The sequence below is a fragment of the Coregonus lavaretus genome (genome assembly GCF_964263955.1).
Source record: "Coregonus lavaretus genome assembly, contig: HAP1_SCAFFOLD_324, whole genome shotgun sequence".
Lineage (NCBI taxonomy): Eukaryota > Metazoa > Chordata > Actinopteri > Salmoniformes > Salmonidae > Coregonus > Coregonus lavaretus.
In genome coordinates this window covers 172,884-192,392 of record NW_028157408.1, presented here as the reverse complement: position 1 = coordinate 192,392, position 19,509 = coordinate 172,884, and the positions used below count along the sequence as shown (strand labels likewise).

Genomic DNA, 19,509 nt, shown 5'->3' with positions numbered 1-19,509 from the left:
AAATTTTACATCTAAAAAGTGAAAAAATGTGCTTGAAAACAATTAGTCTCTCGTTGAATGATAAACACTTAATTGAAGAATCCCTACTGTTGACCAATCACTGCCGAAGGGGTGTATACTTCATCCCTACTGTTGACCAATCACCGCCGAAGGGGTGTAAACTTCGGCAACCGACTTCCGCTTGCCTTAAGAAAATAATGTGTGTGCACGAGCAGCCGAAAAAAAAACCTTGCCAAAGACCAAAACGTCACAATGTGGTCATAATATATTGCTGAACTGTTTCAAATGGGAAGCCTTAAGTCTCATACAGACACAACTTTGGACCAAAATGCAGAGACATGTAACTGAACCTCCCTTTTTATAAACAATAACAATGTCTGACATAATTCTCTGGAAAAGATGTGTGTTAAAAATATGGAACCACACCCCTCATTTGTCTGGTCATTTGTTTAGAGTAAATGCAGTATCCATTCTACCCGGCAACACGCCACGGCCAATACGTTTCAGCTGCAGTTGGTTATCTGATCCACGCGTTTCTACTCACTCATGCGGTGGTGTTGGAGAAAAACATCCAGTCATGCAAATAAGACTGGAATTGTGGAGGCCACCAGTCAAACTGGAGAGCTGTGCTAGTTTACATTAGACCCCTTGTCTTAGTTGTTGATGACAAAGTCAAATATATACCTATGGATACAGATTTTTAAGCAATATAATATTACACGTTTTGGGGGTCGGCTGCAGATCATGATGCAACATCAAAAGTGAGATTTCCCCGTCTGCTGTTATGTACTTTATAAATTGTGCATTGCTTTTCTCCCCCCCCCCCCCCCCCCCTCTCCTTACCCAAGGTGGAGTCATTTATCTTGGACCAGGAGGACTTGGAGAACCCCATCATGAAGACTGCCTCTGAGCTGCTTTTGTCCAGCGCCACAGACGGTGTGGACCTACGCACCGTTGACCCAGAGACACAGGCCCGCCTCGAGGCCCTGCTAGAGGCTGCAGGTACGACCCTGAACCCATCTCTGGGCCCTAACCCTGACCCCTGTTGTTCAGAACCCAACTGGGCCCAATCCCACGGTTCAGCCCTGTCCCAAACCTGCCTCTATTTAGTCTAACTCAATTCAAACTCACTTCACCCTAAGACTTAGGCCTAGTACCCCATCCAAACCAATTCTATCCAACCCTACTTGACGTGAAAGGACCCCACCAGCAACCCAATTCCACCCTACCAGAACCCGACTCGCCCATCTAGTACTTCCCACAAACCTGACCCTAACACCTTGCCTTGCAGACTGTCGCATTTCTGCTTGATCCATTGAAGTGAACGTGTGGTTATCTGCATCTTGCACAGCATAGCTGTCACCTACCGTCCGACCATGTTAGATCACTGGTTACTTCAGGGGAAGGAGGAAGGCAGGAGGCGTTTCAAACAGGGCAAAGCCAGCCTGATGGAAAACCAGAAAGAGATATGTCCATGTTTCTAATGTCAACGTGTGTGTGCATAGCCTTCGGAAAGTATTCAGACGCCTTGACTTTTTCTACATTTTGTTACGTTACAGCCTTATTATAAAATCGATTTAAATAAATAAAAAAATCCTCATCTACACACAATACCCCATAATGACCAAAACTGTTTTTTTGGAAAACAGGTTTTTAGAAACGTTTGCTAATTTATTAGAAATTAAAAACAAAAATACCTTATTTATATAAGTATTAAGACCCTTTGTTATGAGACTCGAAATTGAGCTCAGGTGCATCCTGTTTCCATTGATCATCCTTGAGATGTTTCTACTACTGGATTGGAGTCCACCTGTGCTAAATTCAATTGATTGGACATGATTTGGAAAGGCACACACCTGTCTATATAAGGTCCCACAGTTGAAAGTGCATGTCAGAGCAAAAACCAAGCCATGAGGTCGAAGGAATTGTCCGTAGAGCTCCGAGACAGGATTGTGTCGAGGCACAGATCTGGGGAGGTGTACCAAAACATTTCTGCAGCATTGAAGGTCCCCAAGAACCTTAAATGGAAGAAGTTTGGAGGTGACCAAGAACACGATGGTCACTCTGACAGAGCTCTGGAGTTCCTCTGTGGAGATGGGAGAACCTTCTAGAAGGACAACCCGATCTGCAGCACTCCACCAATCAGGCCTTTATGGTAGAGTGGCCAGACGGAAGCCACTCCTTAGTAAAAGGCACATGACAGCCCGCTTGGAGTTTGCCAAAAGGCACCTAAAGACTCTCAGACCATGAGAAACAAGATTCTCTGGTCTGATGAAACCAAGATTGAACTCTTTGGCCTGAATGCCAAGCGTCACGTCTGGAGGAAACCTGGCACCATCCCTACGGTGAAGCATGGTGGTGGCAGCATCATGCTGTGGGGATGTTTTTCAGTGGCAGGGACTGGGAGACTAGTCAGGATCGAGGCAAAGATGAACGGAGCAAAGTACAGAGAGATCCTTGATGAAAACCTGCTCCAGAGCTCTCAGGACCTCAGACTGGGGCGACGGTTCACCTTCCAACAGGACAACGACCCTAAGCACACAGCCAAGACAACGCAGGAGTGGCTTCGGGACAAGTCTCTGAATGTCCTTGAGTGGCCCAGCCAGAGCTCGGACTTGAACCCGATCGAACATCTCTGGAGAGACCTGAAAATAGCTGTGCAGCGACACTCCCCTCCAACCTGACAGAGCTTGAGAGGATCTGCAGAGAAGAATGGGAGAAACTCCCCAAATACAGGTGTGCCAAGCTTGTAGCGTCATAACCAAGAAGACTCGAGGCTGTAATCGCTGCCAACAGTGCTTCAACAAAGTACTGAGTAAAGGGTCTGAATATCACCTTTCCATCAAGTCAGTTCGTCACAATTCTGCCCTGCTAGAGCTGCCCCGGTCAACTGTAAGTGCTGTTATTTTGAAGTGGAAACTTCTAGGAGCAAGAACGTGAAGTGGTAGGCCACACAAGCTCACAGAATGTGACCGCCGAGTGCTGAAGCGCGTAAAAATCGTCTTGCCTCAGTTGCAACACTCACTACCGCATTCCAAACTGCCTCTGGAAGCAATGTCAGCACAATAACTGTTCGTCGGAAGCTTCATGAAATGGGTTTCCATGGCCAAGCAGCCGCACACAAGCCTAAGATCACCATGCACAATGCCACACGTTGGCTGGAGTGGTGTAAAGCACGCCACCATTGGACTTTGGAGCAGTGGAAAGGCGTTTTTGGAGTGAATAATCACGCTTTACCATCTGGCAGTCCGACGGACGAATCTGGATTTGGCAGATGCCAGGAGAACGCTATCTGCCCCAATGCATAGTGCCAACTGTAAAGTTTGGAGGAAGAATGGTCTGGGGCTGTTTTTCATGGTTCGGGCTAGGCCCCTTATTTCCAGTGAAGCGAAATGTTATTCTGTGCTTCAACTTTGTGGCAACAGTTTGGGGAAGGCCCTTTCCTGTTTCAGCATCACAATGTCCCCGTGCACAAAGCGAGGTCCATACAGAAATGGTTTGTCGAGATCGGTGTGGAAGAACTTGACCCTCCTGCACAGAGTCGAGATCGGTGTGGAAGAACTTGACCCTCCTGCACAGAGCCCTGACCTCAACCCCATCGAACACCTTTGGGGTGAATTGTAAAGCAGACTGCGAGCCAGGCCTAATCGCTCAACATCAGTGCTGGATGTTAAAGCTATGTTGTAGGGTTGTTACATGGTGTTCATGGTGTTCTCATAGATAGTTCCAGTGGATTAGACAGCAGGCCCTCAGATTTGACACATTGTACACAGCCAGAGAAGTCTTTTTCAAACTAGGCTAGGTCGCTGAGTCTGAGCAGGATGCAGTGGTTAACAGACTCAAAGGCTTTAGCCAGATCAGTAAAAACAGCCTCACAATACTGCTTGTTGTCAAAAGCTGATATGATGTTGTTTAGACAGGACAATACAACGATCAACCCCCCAAACCTCAGCCTTCCACCACTTGCCCTGCCCTGCCTGCCCGCCTGGGGAAATGTTGTGAAATCCTTCTGACAGCTAGGCATAGCCAAAGTTTAGTCTCACTCACACAGGCAGAGCAGAGGGTAGTAGTTATGACAACACTGACTGGCAGGACCCACCCACTCACACAGAGTTTTACTTCTAAACTTTTCTGTTACAAAGATGTTTGCGTACCGTGTGGCTGCTGTCTTAATCTCTGACCCAACTTTTGCTTTTTTCTGATTCTTTTGGCGTTTATCTTTACTTTACTGTGCTGTTGCTTGCAAGTTTTAGATTTTCACTGTACTTGTGCATGTGACAACTAAAACTTCCACTAATGTAGGGTAAAGGCAAACGTATGCCTCTACGCTCACTTTCTCCCCGTCTCTTGTGTCAACACACACACACAGATATAACATATAGCCCCTGGTTCTCCTCAGACTTGACTGCCCTTGACCAGCACAAAAACATCCTGTGGCGTATTGCATTAGCATCGAACAGCCCCCGCGATATGCAACTTTTCAGAGAAGTCAGGAACCAATATACACAATCAGTTAGGAAAGCAAAGGCTAGCTTTTTCAAACAGTTATTTGCATCCTGTAGCACTAACTCCAAAAAGTTTTGGGACACTGTAAAGTCCATGGAGCATAAGAGCACCTCCTCCCCACTGCACTGAGGCTAGGAAACACTGTCACCATCGATAAATCTACAATAATCGAGAATTTCAACAAGCATTTTACTACGGCTGGCCATGCTTTCCCCCTGGCTACCACTACCCCGGCCACCAGCTCTGCACCCTCCGCTGCAACTTGCCCATGCCTCCCCCGCTTCTCCTTCACACAAATTCAGACAGCTGATGTTCTGAAAGAGCTGAAAAATCTGGACCCCTACAAATCAGCTGGGCTAGACAATCTGGACCCTTTTCTTTCTAAAATTAGCTGCTGAAATTGTCGCAACCCCTATTACTAGCCTGTTCAACCTCTCTTTCGTAACGTCTGAGATCCCCAGAGATTGGAAAGCTGCCGCGGTCATCCCCCTCTTCAAAGGGCGTGACACTCTAGATCCAAACTGTTACAGACCTATATCCATCCTGCCCTGCCTTTCGAAAGCCAAGTTAACAAACAGATCACCGACCATTTCGAATCCCACCGTACCTTCTCCGCTATGCAATCCGGTTTCCGAGCTGGGCATGGGTGCACCTCAGCCACGCTCAAGGTCCTAAACGATATTATAACCGCGATCGATAAAAGTCAGTACTGCGCAGCCGTCTTCATCGACCTGTTCAAGGCTTTCGACTCTGTCAACCACCGCATTCTTATTGGCAGACTAAATAGCCTTGGTTTCTCTGACTGCCTCGCCTGGTTCACCAACTACTTCTCAGAGTTCAATGTGTCAAATCGGAGGACCTGTTGTCTGAACCTCTGGCCGTCTCTATGGGGGTGCCACAGGGTTCAATTCTCGGGCCGACTCTATTCTCTGTGTATATCAATGATGTCGCTCTTGCTGCTGGTGACGCTCGGATCCACCTCTATGCGGACGACACCATTTTGTATACATCTGGCCCTTCATTGGACACTGTGTTAACAAACCTCCAAACGAGCTTCAATGCCATACAACACTCCTTCTGTAGCCTCCAACTGCTATTAAACACTAGTAAATCTAAATGCATGCTCTTCAACCGATCGCTGCTTGCACCCGCCCACCCGACTAGAATCACTACTCTCGGCGGGTCTGACCTAGAGTATGTGGACAACTACAAATACCTAGGTGTCTGGTTAGACTGTAAACTCTCCTTCCAGACTCACATTAAGCATCTCCAATCAAAAGTTAGATCTAGAATCGGCTTCCTATTTCGCAACAAAGCCTCCTTCACTCATGCTGCCAAACATGCCCTCGTAAAACTGACTATCCTACCGATCCTTGACTTCGGCGATGTAATTTACAAAATAGCCTCCAACACTCTACTCAGCAAATTGGATGTAGTCTATCACAGTGCCATCCGTTTTGTCTCCAAAGCCCCATATACTACCCACTATTGTGACCTGTACGCTCTTGTTGGCTGGCACTCACTACATATTTGTCGCCAAATCCACTGGCTCCAGGTCATCTATAAATCACTGCTAGGTAAATCCCTGTCTTATCTTAGCTCACTGGTCACCATAGCAACACCCACCCGTAGTCTGTGCTCCAGCAGGTATATCTCACTGGTCATCCCCAAAGCCAACACCTCCTTTGGCCGCCATTCCTTCCAGTTCTCTGCTGCCAATGACTGGAACGAACTGCAAAAATCTCTGAAGCTGGAGACTCTTATCTCCCTCACTAACTTTAAGTGTCAGTTGTCAGAGCACCTTACCGATCACTGCACCTGTACACAGCCATTCTGAAATTAGCCCACCCAACTACCTCATCCCCATATTGTTATTTATTTTGCTAATTTGCACCCCAGTATCTCTATTTGCACATCATCTTTTGCACATCTATCATTCCAGTGTTCATTACGAAATTGTAACTATTTTGCACTATGGCCTATTTATTGCCTTACCTCCATAACTTACTACATTCGCACACATTGTATATATATTTTCTGTTGTATTTTTGACTTTATGTTTTGTTTATCCCAAATGTAATTCTGTGTTGTTTTTTATCGCACTGCTTTGCTTTATCTTGGTCAGGTCGCAATTGTAAATGAGAACTTGTTCTCAACTGGCTTCTTACCTGTTTAAATAAAGGTGAAATAAAATAAAAATAAAATAAAAAACACAGTATTTTGGCTTGGATGGCCTCCCTGGATGGGAAGTGGGTCTTGCTCCTTGTGAAAGAGGTCCTTCAATGTAGGTTAACAGAACAAGCGGTCTGTTTTATCCTCATGCCTGCGTCTCGCTCTCTTCCCTGCATTTCGGTCCTCTCTCTCTCTTCTGCAGGCTTTCTCTTCCTTCCCCTCCCCTTACCTCCCCTCCCTCCCACACACTCTCTTGTATGACATTCTTGCTTTTCTCCCTGCTGTTTCTCTTGTCCAATACTTTCTACACAGTGTTAGTCCACCACTCTAGTCGTCATCTATAATTCACACACAGGAGGCAGAAGACCGAGCTCTGCTAGCCTATAGGCCCCCAAGCCCCTAGCTAGTCCCTACTCCCTAGACACCAGCTAGCCCCCAGCCCTTTAGGTAGCACCCTAAAACCTATCTTAGGCTCTAGTCTAGCCCCCAGGCTCTTAGGGTTAGATCTGTGAGGACTGGGTCAGTCGGTTTCCACCTAGCCTCTCGGAGGGGAAGGTGGAGCTACTCTCACATTACTTAGTGTGAAATATCTCTTGACCTTTTTAACATGTAGACATAGACAGAGTGTACAAAACATTAGGAACACCTTCCTAATATTGAGTTTCACCCCCTTTTGCCCTCAGAACAGCCGCAATTCATCAGGGCATGTACTCTACAAGGTGTCAAAAGTGTTCCACAGGGATGCTGGCCCATGTTGACTCCAGTGCTTCGCACAGTTGTGTCAAGTTGGCTGGATATCCTTTGGGGGGTGGACCATTCTTGATACTCACTGGAAACTGTTGAGTGTGAAACCCAGCAATGTTGCAGTTCTTAATAATAATAATAATAATAATAATAAGCCATTTAGCAGACGCTTTTATCCAAAGCGACTTACAGTCATGCGTGCATACATTTTTGTGTATGGGTGGTCCCGGGGATCGAACCCACTACCTTGGCGTTACAAGCGCCGTGCTCTACCAGCTGAGCTACAGAGGATCTGTAGGCGCACTGATTTGACACATTCAAATCAGTGCGCCTGGCACCTACTACTATAGCCCGTTCAAAGGCACTTCAATATTTTGTCTTGCCCATTCACCCTCTGTTTGGCACACATACAGAATCCATATCTCAAGGCTTCAATAAAAAATATTTCTTTAACCTGTCTCCTCCCCTCCATCTACACTGATTTTGAAGGGGATTTAACAAGTGACATCAATAAGAGATCATAGCTTTCACCTGGTCAGTCTATGTCATGGAAAGAGCACTCGTCATGTTTTGTACACAGTGTATATACCCAAGACTGTTAAGCTTGTCAAATCTCAGTTTTCCTGATTTGGATCTAACCCATGCTTGTGTGTTTTTGTTTTAATGAATGCCTCTACTAACCATGGATTGGATTGGCTGTGGCTGGACTTGCCTCTACGATCACCTGCCTGGCTTCTTTGGTGTGGTTTTTCCCCCATGCTGTGATGACCTTTAACCCGGAAGGCATTGGTAAACTGTCAACTGCGGATGGTAAAGCGTTTGCAGATCCCGAGGTGCTGCGGAGGCTGACGTCGTCAGTGAGCTGTGCCCTGGACGAGGCGGCTGCCGCCCTGACGCGCATGAGAGCAGAGAACACACTCAACGCTGGCCAGGCCGACAAGTATGTATCTACCCCAGTCTGTACGTCAATATATATCAATACATTTACATTTTAGTCATTTAGCAGACATGAGAAGAGAACATATTCAACGCTGGGCAGGCTGACAAGTATGTGAGACCAACTGAATATAGCAATCAATATCTGAATGTCAGTCAATGTATTACCTCCGTGATCAAAATGTCACTCGATCAAACAGTTTAGTCAAGCATCATATGTCTGGTTGTTTCTCTGTCACTGTAATAGCAGAAGTGTGATCATGAGCTGTGTGTGTGTGTGTGGGCATTAGTTGTGTGTGTGTGTGTGTGTTGGTATTCGTTGTGTGTTAATGCATGTATGTAAGGGACCTGTGTGTTCTCCTGTCACAGTGGCAGTAATTGTAGCAGTCTGGTTATTTTCAGCCGTAGTCTAGCGGAGGCGTGTTCGGACGGAGACGTGAACGCTGTGAGGAAGCTACTAGACGAGGGGAGGAGCGTCAACGAACACACTGAGGAGGGAGAGAGTCTGCTCTGCCTAGCCTGCTCTGCTGGATACTATGAACTCGCACAGGTGTGTGTGAGAGAGAGCAGTGCGTGTCTGTACGCGAGTGTGTAATCGTTCTTTTTCAAAAACATCTTAGTAACTTTCGTGAACTGTCTTCTCTTTTTGGGGTTATGTCAGAATGAGTTTCAGTCCCCCACAAACTATCTACAGCACATACAGTGAGGGGGAAAAAAGTATTTGATCCCCTGCTGCTTTTGTACGTTTGCCCACTGACAAAGACATGATCAGTCTATAATTTTTATGGTAGGTTTATTTGAACAGTGAGAGACAGAATAACAACAAAAAAATCCAGAAAAACGCATGTCAAAAATGTTATAAATTGATTTGCATTTTAATGAGGGAAATAAGTATTTGACCCCCTCTCAATCAGAAAGATTTCTGGCTCCCAGGTGTCTTTTATACAGGTAACGAGCTGAGATTAGGAGCACACTCTTAAAGGGAGTGCTCCTAATCTCAGTTTGTTACCTGTATAAAAGACACCTGTCCACAGAAGCAATCAATCAATCAGATTCCAAACTCTCCACCATGGCCAAGACCAAAGAGCTCTCCAAGGATGTCAGGGACAAGATTGTAGACCTACACAAGGCTGGAATGGGCAACAAGACCATCGCCAAGCAGCTTGGTGAGAAGGTGTGATTATTCGCAAATGGAAGAAACACAAAAGAACTGTCAGTCTCCCTTGGCCTGGGGCTCCATGCAAGATCTCACCTCGTGGAGTTGCAATGATCATGAGAACGGTGAGGAATCAGCCCAGAACTACACGGGAGGATCTTGTCAATGATCTCAAGGCAGCTGGGACCATAGTCTCCAAGAAAACAATTGGTAACACACTACGCCGTGAAGGACTGAAATCCTGCAGCGCCCGCAAGGTCCCCCTGCTCAAGAAAGCACATATACAGGCCCGTCTGATGTTGCCAATGAACATCTGAATGATTCAGAGGAGAACTGGGTGAAAGTGTTGTGGTCAGATGAGACCAAAATCGAGCTCTTTGGCATCAACTCAACTCGCCGTGTTTGGAGGAGGAGGAATGCTGCCTATGACCCCAAGAACGTCCCCACCGTCAAACATGGAGGTGGAAACATTATGCTTTGGGGGTGTTTTTCTGCTAAGGGGACAGGACAACTTCACCGCATCAAAGGGAAGATGGACGGGGCCATGTACCGTCAAATCTTGGGTGAGAACCTCCTTCCCTCAGCCAGGGCATTGAAAATAGTTTGTGGATGGGTATTCCAGCAAGACAATGACACAAAACACACGGCCAAGTCAACAAAGGAGTGGCTCAAGAAGAAGCACATTAAGGTCCTGGAGTGGCCTAGCCAGTCTCCAGACCTAAATCCCATAGAAAATCTGTGGAGGGAGCTGAAGGTTCGAGTTGCCAAACGTCAGCCTTGAAACCTTAATGTCTTGCAGAAGATCTGCAAAGAGGAGTGGAACAAAATCCCTCCTGAGATGTGTGCAAACCTGGTGGCCAACTACAAGAAATGTCTGACCTCTGTGATTGCCAACAAGGGTTTTGCCACCAAGTAGTAAGTCATGTTTTGCAGACATATAACATTTTTGACATGTGTTTTTCTGGATTTTTTTGTTGTTATTCTGTGTCTCACTGTTCAAATAAACCTACCATTAAAATTATAGACTGATCATGTCTTTGTCAGTGGGCAAACGTACAAAATCAGCAGGGGATCAAATACTTTTTTCCCTCACTGTACATTTACATTGTATGACCTCTGACCCCTGCTGTGATTGGTTGTTAGGTATTGCTGGCCATGCATGCCAACGTGGAGGACCGGGGGATTAAAGGTGACATCACTCCCCTGATGGCGGCGGCCAGCGGAGGTTACGTCGACATCGTCAAGCTGCTCCTGGTCCACGGGGCTGATGCCAACGCACAGTCCTCCACTGGTACGAATATATACACACACACACATATTTATCGTTTTCCATCTGCCTTGCTCAATGTGCGTGTGGTTATTTCTATTCATTATTTGTTGGTCCAAACCAAAATGTTTAGATTTCTGCTTGGACAATATGCCCCATCTAGCCCCATCTAGCTCCATTGAGTTGCATTAAATCTAAACCTCACTAACACAAGTATTGTATCTAGTCCTCCTCTCCCTCCGCCTCTCTCTCTCTCTCTCTCTCTCTCTCTCTCTCCCTGTAGGTAACACAGCCCTGACGTATGGGCTCTCTCCCTGTAGGTAACACAGCCCTGACGTATGGGCTCTCTCCCTGTAGGTAACACAGCCCTGACGTATGGGCTCTCTCCCTGTAGGTGACACAGCCCTGACGTATGGGCTCTCTCCCTGTAGGTAACACAGCCCTGACGTATGGGCTCTCTCCCTGTAGGTAACACAGCCCTGACGTATGGGCTCTCTCCCTGTAGGTAACACAGCCCTGACGTATGGGCTCTCTCCCTGTAGGTAACACAGCCCTGACGTATGGGCTCTCTCCCTGTAGGTAACACAGCCCTGACGTATGGGCTCTCTCCCTGTAGGTAACACAGCCCTGACGTATGGGCTCTCTCCCTGTAGGTAACACAGCCCTGACGTATGGGCTCTCTCCCTGTAGGTGACACAGCCCTGACGTATGGGCTCTCTCCCTGTAGGTGACACAGCCCTGACGTATGGGCTCTCTCCCTGTAGGTAACACAGCCCTGACGTATGGGCTCTCTCCCTGTAGGTAACACAGCCCTGACGTATGGTCTCTCTCCCTGTAGGTAACACAGCCCTGACATATGGGCTCTCCCCCTGTAGGTAACACAGCCCTGACGTATGGGCTCTCTCCCTGTAGGTAACACAGCCCTGACGTATGGGCTCTCTCCCTGTAGGTAACACAGCCCTGACGTATGGGCTCTCTCCCTGTAGGTAACACAGCCCTGACGTATGGGCTCTCTCCCTGTAGGTAACACAGCCCTGACGTATGGGCTCTCTCCCTGTAGGTAACACAGCCCTGACGTATGGTCTCTCTCCCTGTAGGTAACACTGCCCTGACGTATGGGCTCTCTCCCTGTAGGTAACACAGCCCTGACGTATGGGCTCTCTCCCTGTAGGTAACACAGCCCTGACGTATGGGCTCTCTCCCTGTAGGTAACACAGCCCTGACGTATGGGCTCTCTCCCTGTAGGTAACACAGCCCTGACGTATGGGCTCTCTCCCTGTAGGTAACACAGCCCTGACGTATGGGCTCTCTCCCTGTAGGTAACACAGCCCTGACGTATGCGTGTGCCGGGGGGTTCGTAGATGTGGTGAAGGTTCTCTTAAAGGAGGGGGCCAACATCGAGGACCACAACGAGAACGGCCACACACCCCTAATGGAGGGGGCGAGCGCGGGCCACGTGGATGTGGCCAGGGTTCTGCTGGAGTACGGCGCCGGGATCAACACACACTCCAACGAGTTCAAGGAGAGCGCCCTCACACTGGCCTGCTACAAAGGTGACACTCTACTTCACTTCTCATCTATGTATTCACTGTTCCCTTTGATTGTTTTAGATGTTTTCTTGTGGTGCTCGCTCACATAGCCCCCCAAAAGCAGCATTCATAGACAACAAAATAACAATTTAAATTAAATGATCTTTCTGTTACTCTCTCCTTCCCCTGCTCTCTCCCTCTCCCTCCAGGTCATCTGGACATGGTGAGGTTTCTGCTGGAAGCTGGGGCAGATCAGGAGCATAAGACTGATGAGATGCACACAGCACTGATGGAAGCCTGCATGGTGAGCATATGACCCAACACACAGCCCCTCTCTTCTCTCTCCCTGCATGGTGAGCATATGACCCAACACACAGCCCCTCTCTTCTCTCTCCCTGCGTGGTGAGCATATGACCCAACACACAGCCCCTCTCTTCTCTCTCCCTGCGTGGTGAGCATATGACCCAACACACAGCCCCTCTCTTCTCTCTCCCTGCGTGGTGAGCATATGACCCAACACACAGCCCCTCTCTTCTCTCTCCCTGCGTGGTGAGCATATGACCCAACACACAGCCCCTCTCTTCTCTCTCCCTGCGTGGTGAGCATATGACCCAACACACAGCCCCTCTCTTCTCTCTCCCTGCGTGGTGAGCATATGACCCAACACACAGCCCCTCTCTTCTCTCTCCCTACATGGTGAGCATATGACCCAACACACAGCCCCTCTCTTCTCTCTCCCTGCGTGGTGAGCATATGACCCAACACACAGCCCCTCTCTTCTCTCTCCCTGCGTGGTGAGCATATGACCCAACACACAGCCCCTCTCTTCTCTCTCCCTGCGTGGTGAGCATATGACCCAACACACAGCCCCTCTCTTCTCTCTCCCTGCATGGTGAGCATATGACCCAACACACAGCCCCTCTCTTCTCTCTCCCTGCGTGGTGAGCATATGACCCAACACACAGCCCCTCTCTTCTCTCTCCCTGCGTGGTGAGCATATGACCCAACACACAGCCCCTCTCTTCTCTCTCCCTGCATGGTGAGCATATGACCCAACACACAGCCCCTCTCTTCTCTCTCCCTGCGTGGTGAGCATATGACCCAACACACAGCCCCTCTCTTCTCTCTCCCTGCATGGTGAGCATATGACCCAACACACAGCCCCTCTCTTCTCTCTCCCTGCATGGTGAGCATATGACCCAACACACAGCCCCTCTCTTCTCTCTCCCTGCGTGGTGAGCATATGACCCAACACACAGCCCCTCTCTTCTCTCTCCCTGCGTGGTGAGCATATGACCCAACACACAGCCCCTCTCTTCTCTCTCCCTGCGTGGTGAGCATATGACCCAACACACAGCCCCTCTCTTCTCTCTCCCTGCGTGGTGAGCATATGACCCAACACACAGCCCCTCTCTTCTCTCTCCCTGCGTGGTGAGCATATGACCCAACACACAGCCCCTCTCTTCTCTCTCCCTGCGTGGTGAGCATATGACCCAACACACAGCCCCTCTCTTCTCTCTTCCTGCGTGTGTGTGTGTGTGTGTGTGTGTGTAACCCACTCAGGTGCTTATGTTGTCCCTGTGTGTGTGTGTGTCTCCTGTCCCAGGATGGGCATGTGGAGGTGGCACGGCTGCTGCTGGACAGCGGGGCGCAGGTCAACATGCCCGCTGACTCCTTCGAGTCGCCCCTCACCCTGGCAGCCTGCGGCGGGCACGTAGAACTAGCAGCTCTGCTCATAGAGAGAGGAGCCAACCTAGAGGAGGTGAGTAGCAACACAATAACAGTGGATGTTAGAATGTGTGTGTGTAGGTGAATGATGAGGGTTACAGCCCTCTGATGGGTTAGGGTCACACAGAGAGAGAGACGGTGACTCACCCCTACCAACCCGCTCTGAGGGCCCTCTGTTGTCACACTGAGGGTGACTAGTGGCGAGGGGATCAATAAACCCATCAACTTCAGGACGCTCCTGACTTGAATGATGCAATTCATATTCATATAAAAGAAGCAGGAAATTCAAATGAACAAATCCCCCCCTGCCGTTTTACAACCCTCCGTAACAGTTAAACATTTAATTTGGGAGGTATTTTTATATTTTACATGTGTCAAGTCTCGACATCAGACAAACCAATGCACGTGTCATATAATTAGGCACGCCTCTCCATTCTTTTGTGAAATTGCACAAAAACAACACAGTGCCTTATGGGATTCCACTTCGCTATGAAGCCGGCAGCGTTGCAGGCTCAGTCTAAGTGCCTACTGGAGGGGCTAATTAGCCTCTACGCCCTTGATCATTTTCACTCCTTCTGCTTTGGGACACTTGTGCAAATGGCGGAGGCGCACGTGAATGTGCAAATAGCGGGGCGAGGGGAAGGGGGTGATTTGGGATTCAGCCACTGAGTCCTGTAACTGGATGTTTTAATGTGTCTAGGTGAATGATGAAGGCTATACCCCTCTGATGGAGGCAGCCAGAGAAGGCCATGAAGAGATGGTGGCTCTGCTGCTGGCTCAGGGTAATGAACTGGGAGACGACTGGCAACTGGGATCATATGGAACTAGAACATAAATGGATACCTGCACACTGTTCAATGCTCTTGCATATACTATGTTATTGTGTGGAAATAACTGCTTTGTCAGGCCTGTTGGAGAGGGTCTCACTCCTAAAATAGACACTAACCTCTCTCCATCTCTCTCTCTCTCACTCTATTTATCGCTCTCTCTCCTCCCTCCCCCTCCAGGTGCCAACATCAACGCCCAGACGGAGGAAACCCAGGAGACAGCCCTGACCCTGGCCTGCTGTGGAGGGTTCCTGGAGGTGGCTGACTTCCTCATCAAGGCCGGAGCCGACATCGAACTGGGCTGCTCCACACCTCTCATGGAGGCTGCTCAGGAGGGACACCTGGAGCTGGTCAAATACCTCCTGGCTGCAGGTACAGACAGACACAGACAGACATACGGACACACAGACAGACATACGGACACACAGACAGACATACGGACACACAGACAGACATACGGACACACAGACAGACGGACGGACACACAGACGGAGGGACGGACGGACACACAGACGGAGAGAGACGGACGGACTGACACGGAGAGAGAGACGGACGGACTGACACGGAGAGAGAGACGGACGGACTGACACGGAGAGAGAGACGGACGGACTGACACGGAGAGAGACGGACGGACTGACACGGAGAGAGAGACGGACGGACTGACACGGAGAGAGAGACGGACGGACTGACACGGAGAGAGAGACGGACGGACTGACACGGAGAGAGAGACGGACGGACTGACACGGAGAGAGAGACGGACGGACGGACCGACACGGAGAGAGAGACGGACGGACGGACCGACACGGAGAGAGAGACGGACGGACGGACCGACACGGAGAGAGAGACGGACGGACGGACCGACACGGAGAGAGAGACGGACGGACCGACACGGAGAGAGAGACGGACGGACCGACACGGAGAGAGACGGACGGACCGACACGGAGAGAGACGGACGGACCGACACGGAGAGAGAGACGGACGGACCGACACGGAGAGAGAGACGGACGGACCGACACGGAGAGAGACGGACGGACTGACACGGAGAGAGAGACGGACGGACTGACACGGAGAGAGAGACGGACGGACTGACACGGAGAGAGAGACGGACGGACTGACACGGAGAGAGAGACGGACGGACTGACACGGAGAGAGAGACGGACGGACTGACACGGAGAGAGAGACGGACGGACTGACACGGAGAGAGAGACGGACGGACTGACACGGAGAGAGAGACGGACGGACTGACACGGAGAGAGAGACGGACGGACTGACACGGAGAGAGAGACGGACGGACGGACGGACTGACACGGAGAGAGAGACGGACGGACGGACGGACTGACACGGAGAGAGAGACGGACGGACGGACGGACTGACACGGAGAGAGGGACGGACGGACTGACACGGAGAGGGACGGACGGACTGACACGGAGAGGGACGGACGGACCGACACGGAGAGAGAGACGGACGGACTGACACGGAGAGGGACGGACGGACTGACACACGGACACACTGGGGCGGACGGACGGACACACTGGGGCGGACGGACGGACACACTGGGACGGACGGACGGACACACTGGGGCGGACGGACACAGAGGCGGACGGACGGACGGACACAGAGGCGGGCGGACGGGGAGAGAGGGAGAGAGGGAAACCTCCTGGTTGCTTATTGAGAATTCTTTGTTTGATCGTTAGTATTTTTGTAGGGAACTTGTGAGACTCCAGGCCTTAGCCTAGTAACTAGATGGCTGTTGTAAGTAAAGTTGACAACTTCTACCTTTTTAAACAGGGCTTGTTAGTTTTTCTTTTGGGTCAGCTCTGAACTCTGACCTCTCTCTATAGGGGCAAACGTGCACGCTACCACGGCGACAGGAGACACAGCGCTGACGTACGCGTGTGAGAATGGACACACCGACGTGGCCGACGTTCTGCTGCAGACAGGAGCAGATCTGGTACACACACTCCTGTTATCCCGTTCTGTCACCATCTCCTGTTATCCCGTTCTGTCACCATCTCCCTCCATTTGTTTTATCTTCCCCTCTCTTCTATCCTTTGCTCTCTTTCCATTCTACTCTTTCTGTGTGTTTGGTTTTTGTTTTACTGTCATGTGGGTACCAGACGTCCTCACAAGGATAGTAAAACAAGGAACATTCGGACAAGTGGGGACATTTTGCTGGTCACCACAAGGAAAAATACTATTTTAGGCTTAGGGGTTAGGTTTAGGGTTAGAATTAAGGTTGGGGTTAGGAGTTACGGTTAGGTTTAGGGGTTACGGAAAATAGGATTTTGGATGGGAATCCGTTATTTGGTCCTCACAAGGATAGCAATACAAAACTGTGTGTGTGGACCCATGTCCTCTCCTAAAATCCACTTCCTGTTTGTCTGTCCTCCAGGAGCATGAGTCTGAGGGGGGGAGGACTCCCCTGATGAAGGCAGCCAGAGCAGGACACCTCTGCACCGTGCAGTTCCTCATCAGCAAGGGTGGGTTAGGTTAGACTGCATCTTTTATTTTTTAAACCTCTACAATGTCCTACTATAGCAGACACTGGAAGGAGAAGTTGAAGTGACAGTGAGTGTTTTGCGTACGGTCTTTGGTGGCATTTCTTGTGGGAGTGAAAAAAATGCTTGGAATTTAAAATAACGTTATTAACCGGTTCCCATGCTTTTAGAATAATGGTTCTGTTCCTCGAAATATGTTATTTTCCGGTTTTCTGTTCGGTTTCCTGAACTGGTTACAACCCGGTTCTAGTATTCTTTGGGTTAGACTGCATTAAAAACATAAAAACAAGTCCCTCCTTTGGGATCTACATTCATTTTGAACTATTATTAGTATGAAACAATTGATTCTTAGAAGTGAATTTAAAGCGGTATATGAATGTTTCTTTCCTGTGTTTTGTGTCCAGGTGCTAACGTGAACCGAGCGACAGCTAACAAGGACCACACGGTGGTGTCTCTGGCCTGCGCTGGAGGGCACCTAGCTGTGGTAGAACTGCTGCTAGCGCATGGAGCTGACCCCACACACAGACTGAAGGTACAACACTCACACACCGTCATCAAACACCAGCATCAACCTCATAAGGAAGCTGTTTAACTCAGCCATAGTAACAAGAGGATCAGAATAGAAAAAGTGAACTTTGATGAAGCCACATGCAGACTTACTCTCACTTCCTATTTCTCCTCCAATAGGACGGCTCGACGATGCTGATTGAAGCTGCTAAGGGCGGCCACACCAACGTGGTGTCCTACCTGCTAGACTTCCCTAACAACATCCTGTCTGTCCCCGCGCCTGACCTCTGCCAACTCACACCCCCCTCACAAGACCCCTCTCAGGTAAAACTCACACCCCCCTCATAAGACCCCTCTCAGGTAAGACCCCTCTCAGATAAAAAATATTTTATGAGATTGTTTTGCACTATTGAAACAGGAAATGGCCGGCATGGAAGTTATGTTTAACTGTTGTCAAAGTGTTTGATGTTTTACAACCACTCTTCTATTCCCAGGTTCCTCGTGTCCCATTCCAGGCCCTGGCCATGGTGGTGCCCCCCCAGGAGCCAGACAGAGCCCCCTCCAACATCACCACGCCCCCGCCACCCGTCACCAGCAAAGGTAAAACAGAGAGCCTTGGCTTGGCCTGTTATAAACGAAGAGCCTTGCCTTGGCTTGGCCTGTTCTATACTGAACACAAATATAAACGCAACAATTTCAAAGATTTTACTGAGTTACAGTTCATATAAGGAAATCAGTCAATTGAAATAAATTCATTAGGCCCTAATCTATGGATTTCACATGACTGAGAATACATATGCATCTCTTGGTCACAGATACCTAAAAAAAAAGAAGCTAGGGGCATGGATCAGAAAACCAGTCAGTATCTGGTGTGATCACCATTTTGCGTTATGCAGATCTCCTTTGCGTAGAGTTGATCAGGTGTGGAATGTTTTCCCACTCCTCTTCAATGGCTGTGTGAAGTTGCTGGATGTTGGCGGGAACTGGAACATGCTGTCGATCCAGAGCATCCCAAACATGCTCAATGTGTGACATGTCTGGTGAGTATGCAGGTCATTGAAGAACTGGGACATTTTCAGCTTCCAGGAATTGGGTACAGATCCTTGTGTGACGGGCCCGTGCATTATCATGCTGAAACATGAGGTGATGGCGGCGCATGAATGGCACGACAATGGGCCTCAGAATCTCTGTCACGGTATCTCTGTGCATTCAAATTGCCATCGATAAAATGCAATTTTGTTCTTTGTCTGTAGCTTATGCCTGCCCATACCATAACCCCACCACCACCATGGGGCACTCTGTTCACGACAAGGACATTAGCAAACTGCTCGCCCACAGGACGCCATACACGTGGTCTGCTGTTATGAGGCCGGTTGGACGTACTGCCAAATTCTCTAAAATGATGCTGGAGGTGGTTTATGGTAGAGAAATTGACATTAAATTCTCTGGCAACAGCTCTGGTGGACATTCCTGCAGTCAGCATGACAATTACACACCCCCTCAACTTGAGACATCTGTGGCATTGTGTTGGGTGACAAAACTGCACATTTTAGAGTGGCCTTTTATTGTCCCCAGCACAAGGTGCACCTGTGTAATGATCATGGTGTTTAATCAGCTTCTTGATATGACACACCTGTCA

The 19,509-nt window shown here is 49.1% G+C and overlaps 1 protein-coding gene across 3 annotated transcripts in view; it reads left to right on the top strand.

Moving 5' to 3' along the window:
- Positions 1-19,509, top strand: part of LOC311125466 (ankyrin repeat and KH domain-containing protein 1-like) — a 52,562-nt gene that overhangs the window by 8,978 nt on the left and 24,075 nt on the right. For 2 of the 3 annotated variants that reach the window (XM_084199516.1, XM_084199515.1), the window contains exons 2-15: positions 849-1,002; positions 8,206-8,362; positions 8,746-8,908; positions 10,658-10,805; positions 12,101-12,334; positions 12,520-12,614; positions 13,917-14,072; positions 14,739-14,820; positions 15,046-15,237; positions 16,707-16,816; positions 17,258-17,345; positions 17,768-17,895; positions 18,051-18,194; positions 18,365-18,470. In XM_084199516.1, coding sequence (XP_084055642.1) covers positions 849-1,002; positions 8,206-8,362; positions 8,746-8,908; positions 10,658-10,805; positions 12,101-12,334; positions 12,520-12,614; positions 13,917-14,072; positions 14,739-14,820; positions 15,046-15,237; positions 16,707-16,816; positions 17,258-17,345; positions 17,768-17,895; positions 18,051-18,194; positions 18,365-18,470 — 1,957 coding nt within the window. The remainder of the gene's footprint in view (positions 1-848; positions 1,003-8,205; positions 8,363-8,745; positions 8,909-10,657; positions 10,806-12,100; positions 12,335-12,519; positions 12,615-13,916; positions 14,073-14,738; positions 14,821-15,045; positions 15,238-16,706; positions 16,817-17,257; positions 17,346-17,767; positions 17,896-18,050; positions 18,195-18,364; positions 18,471-19,509) is intronic. The other variant, XM_084199517.1, reaches the window with a different exon arrangement.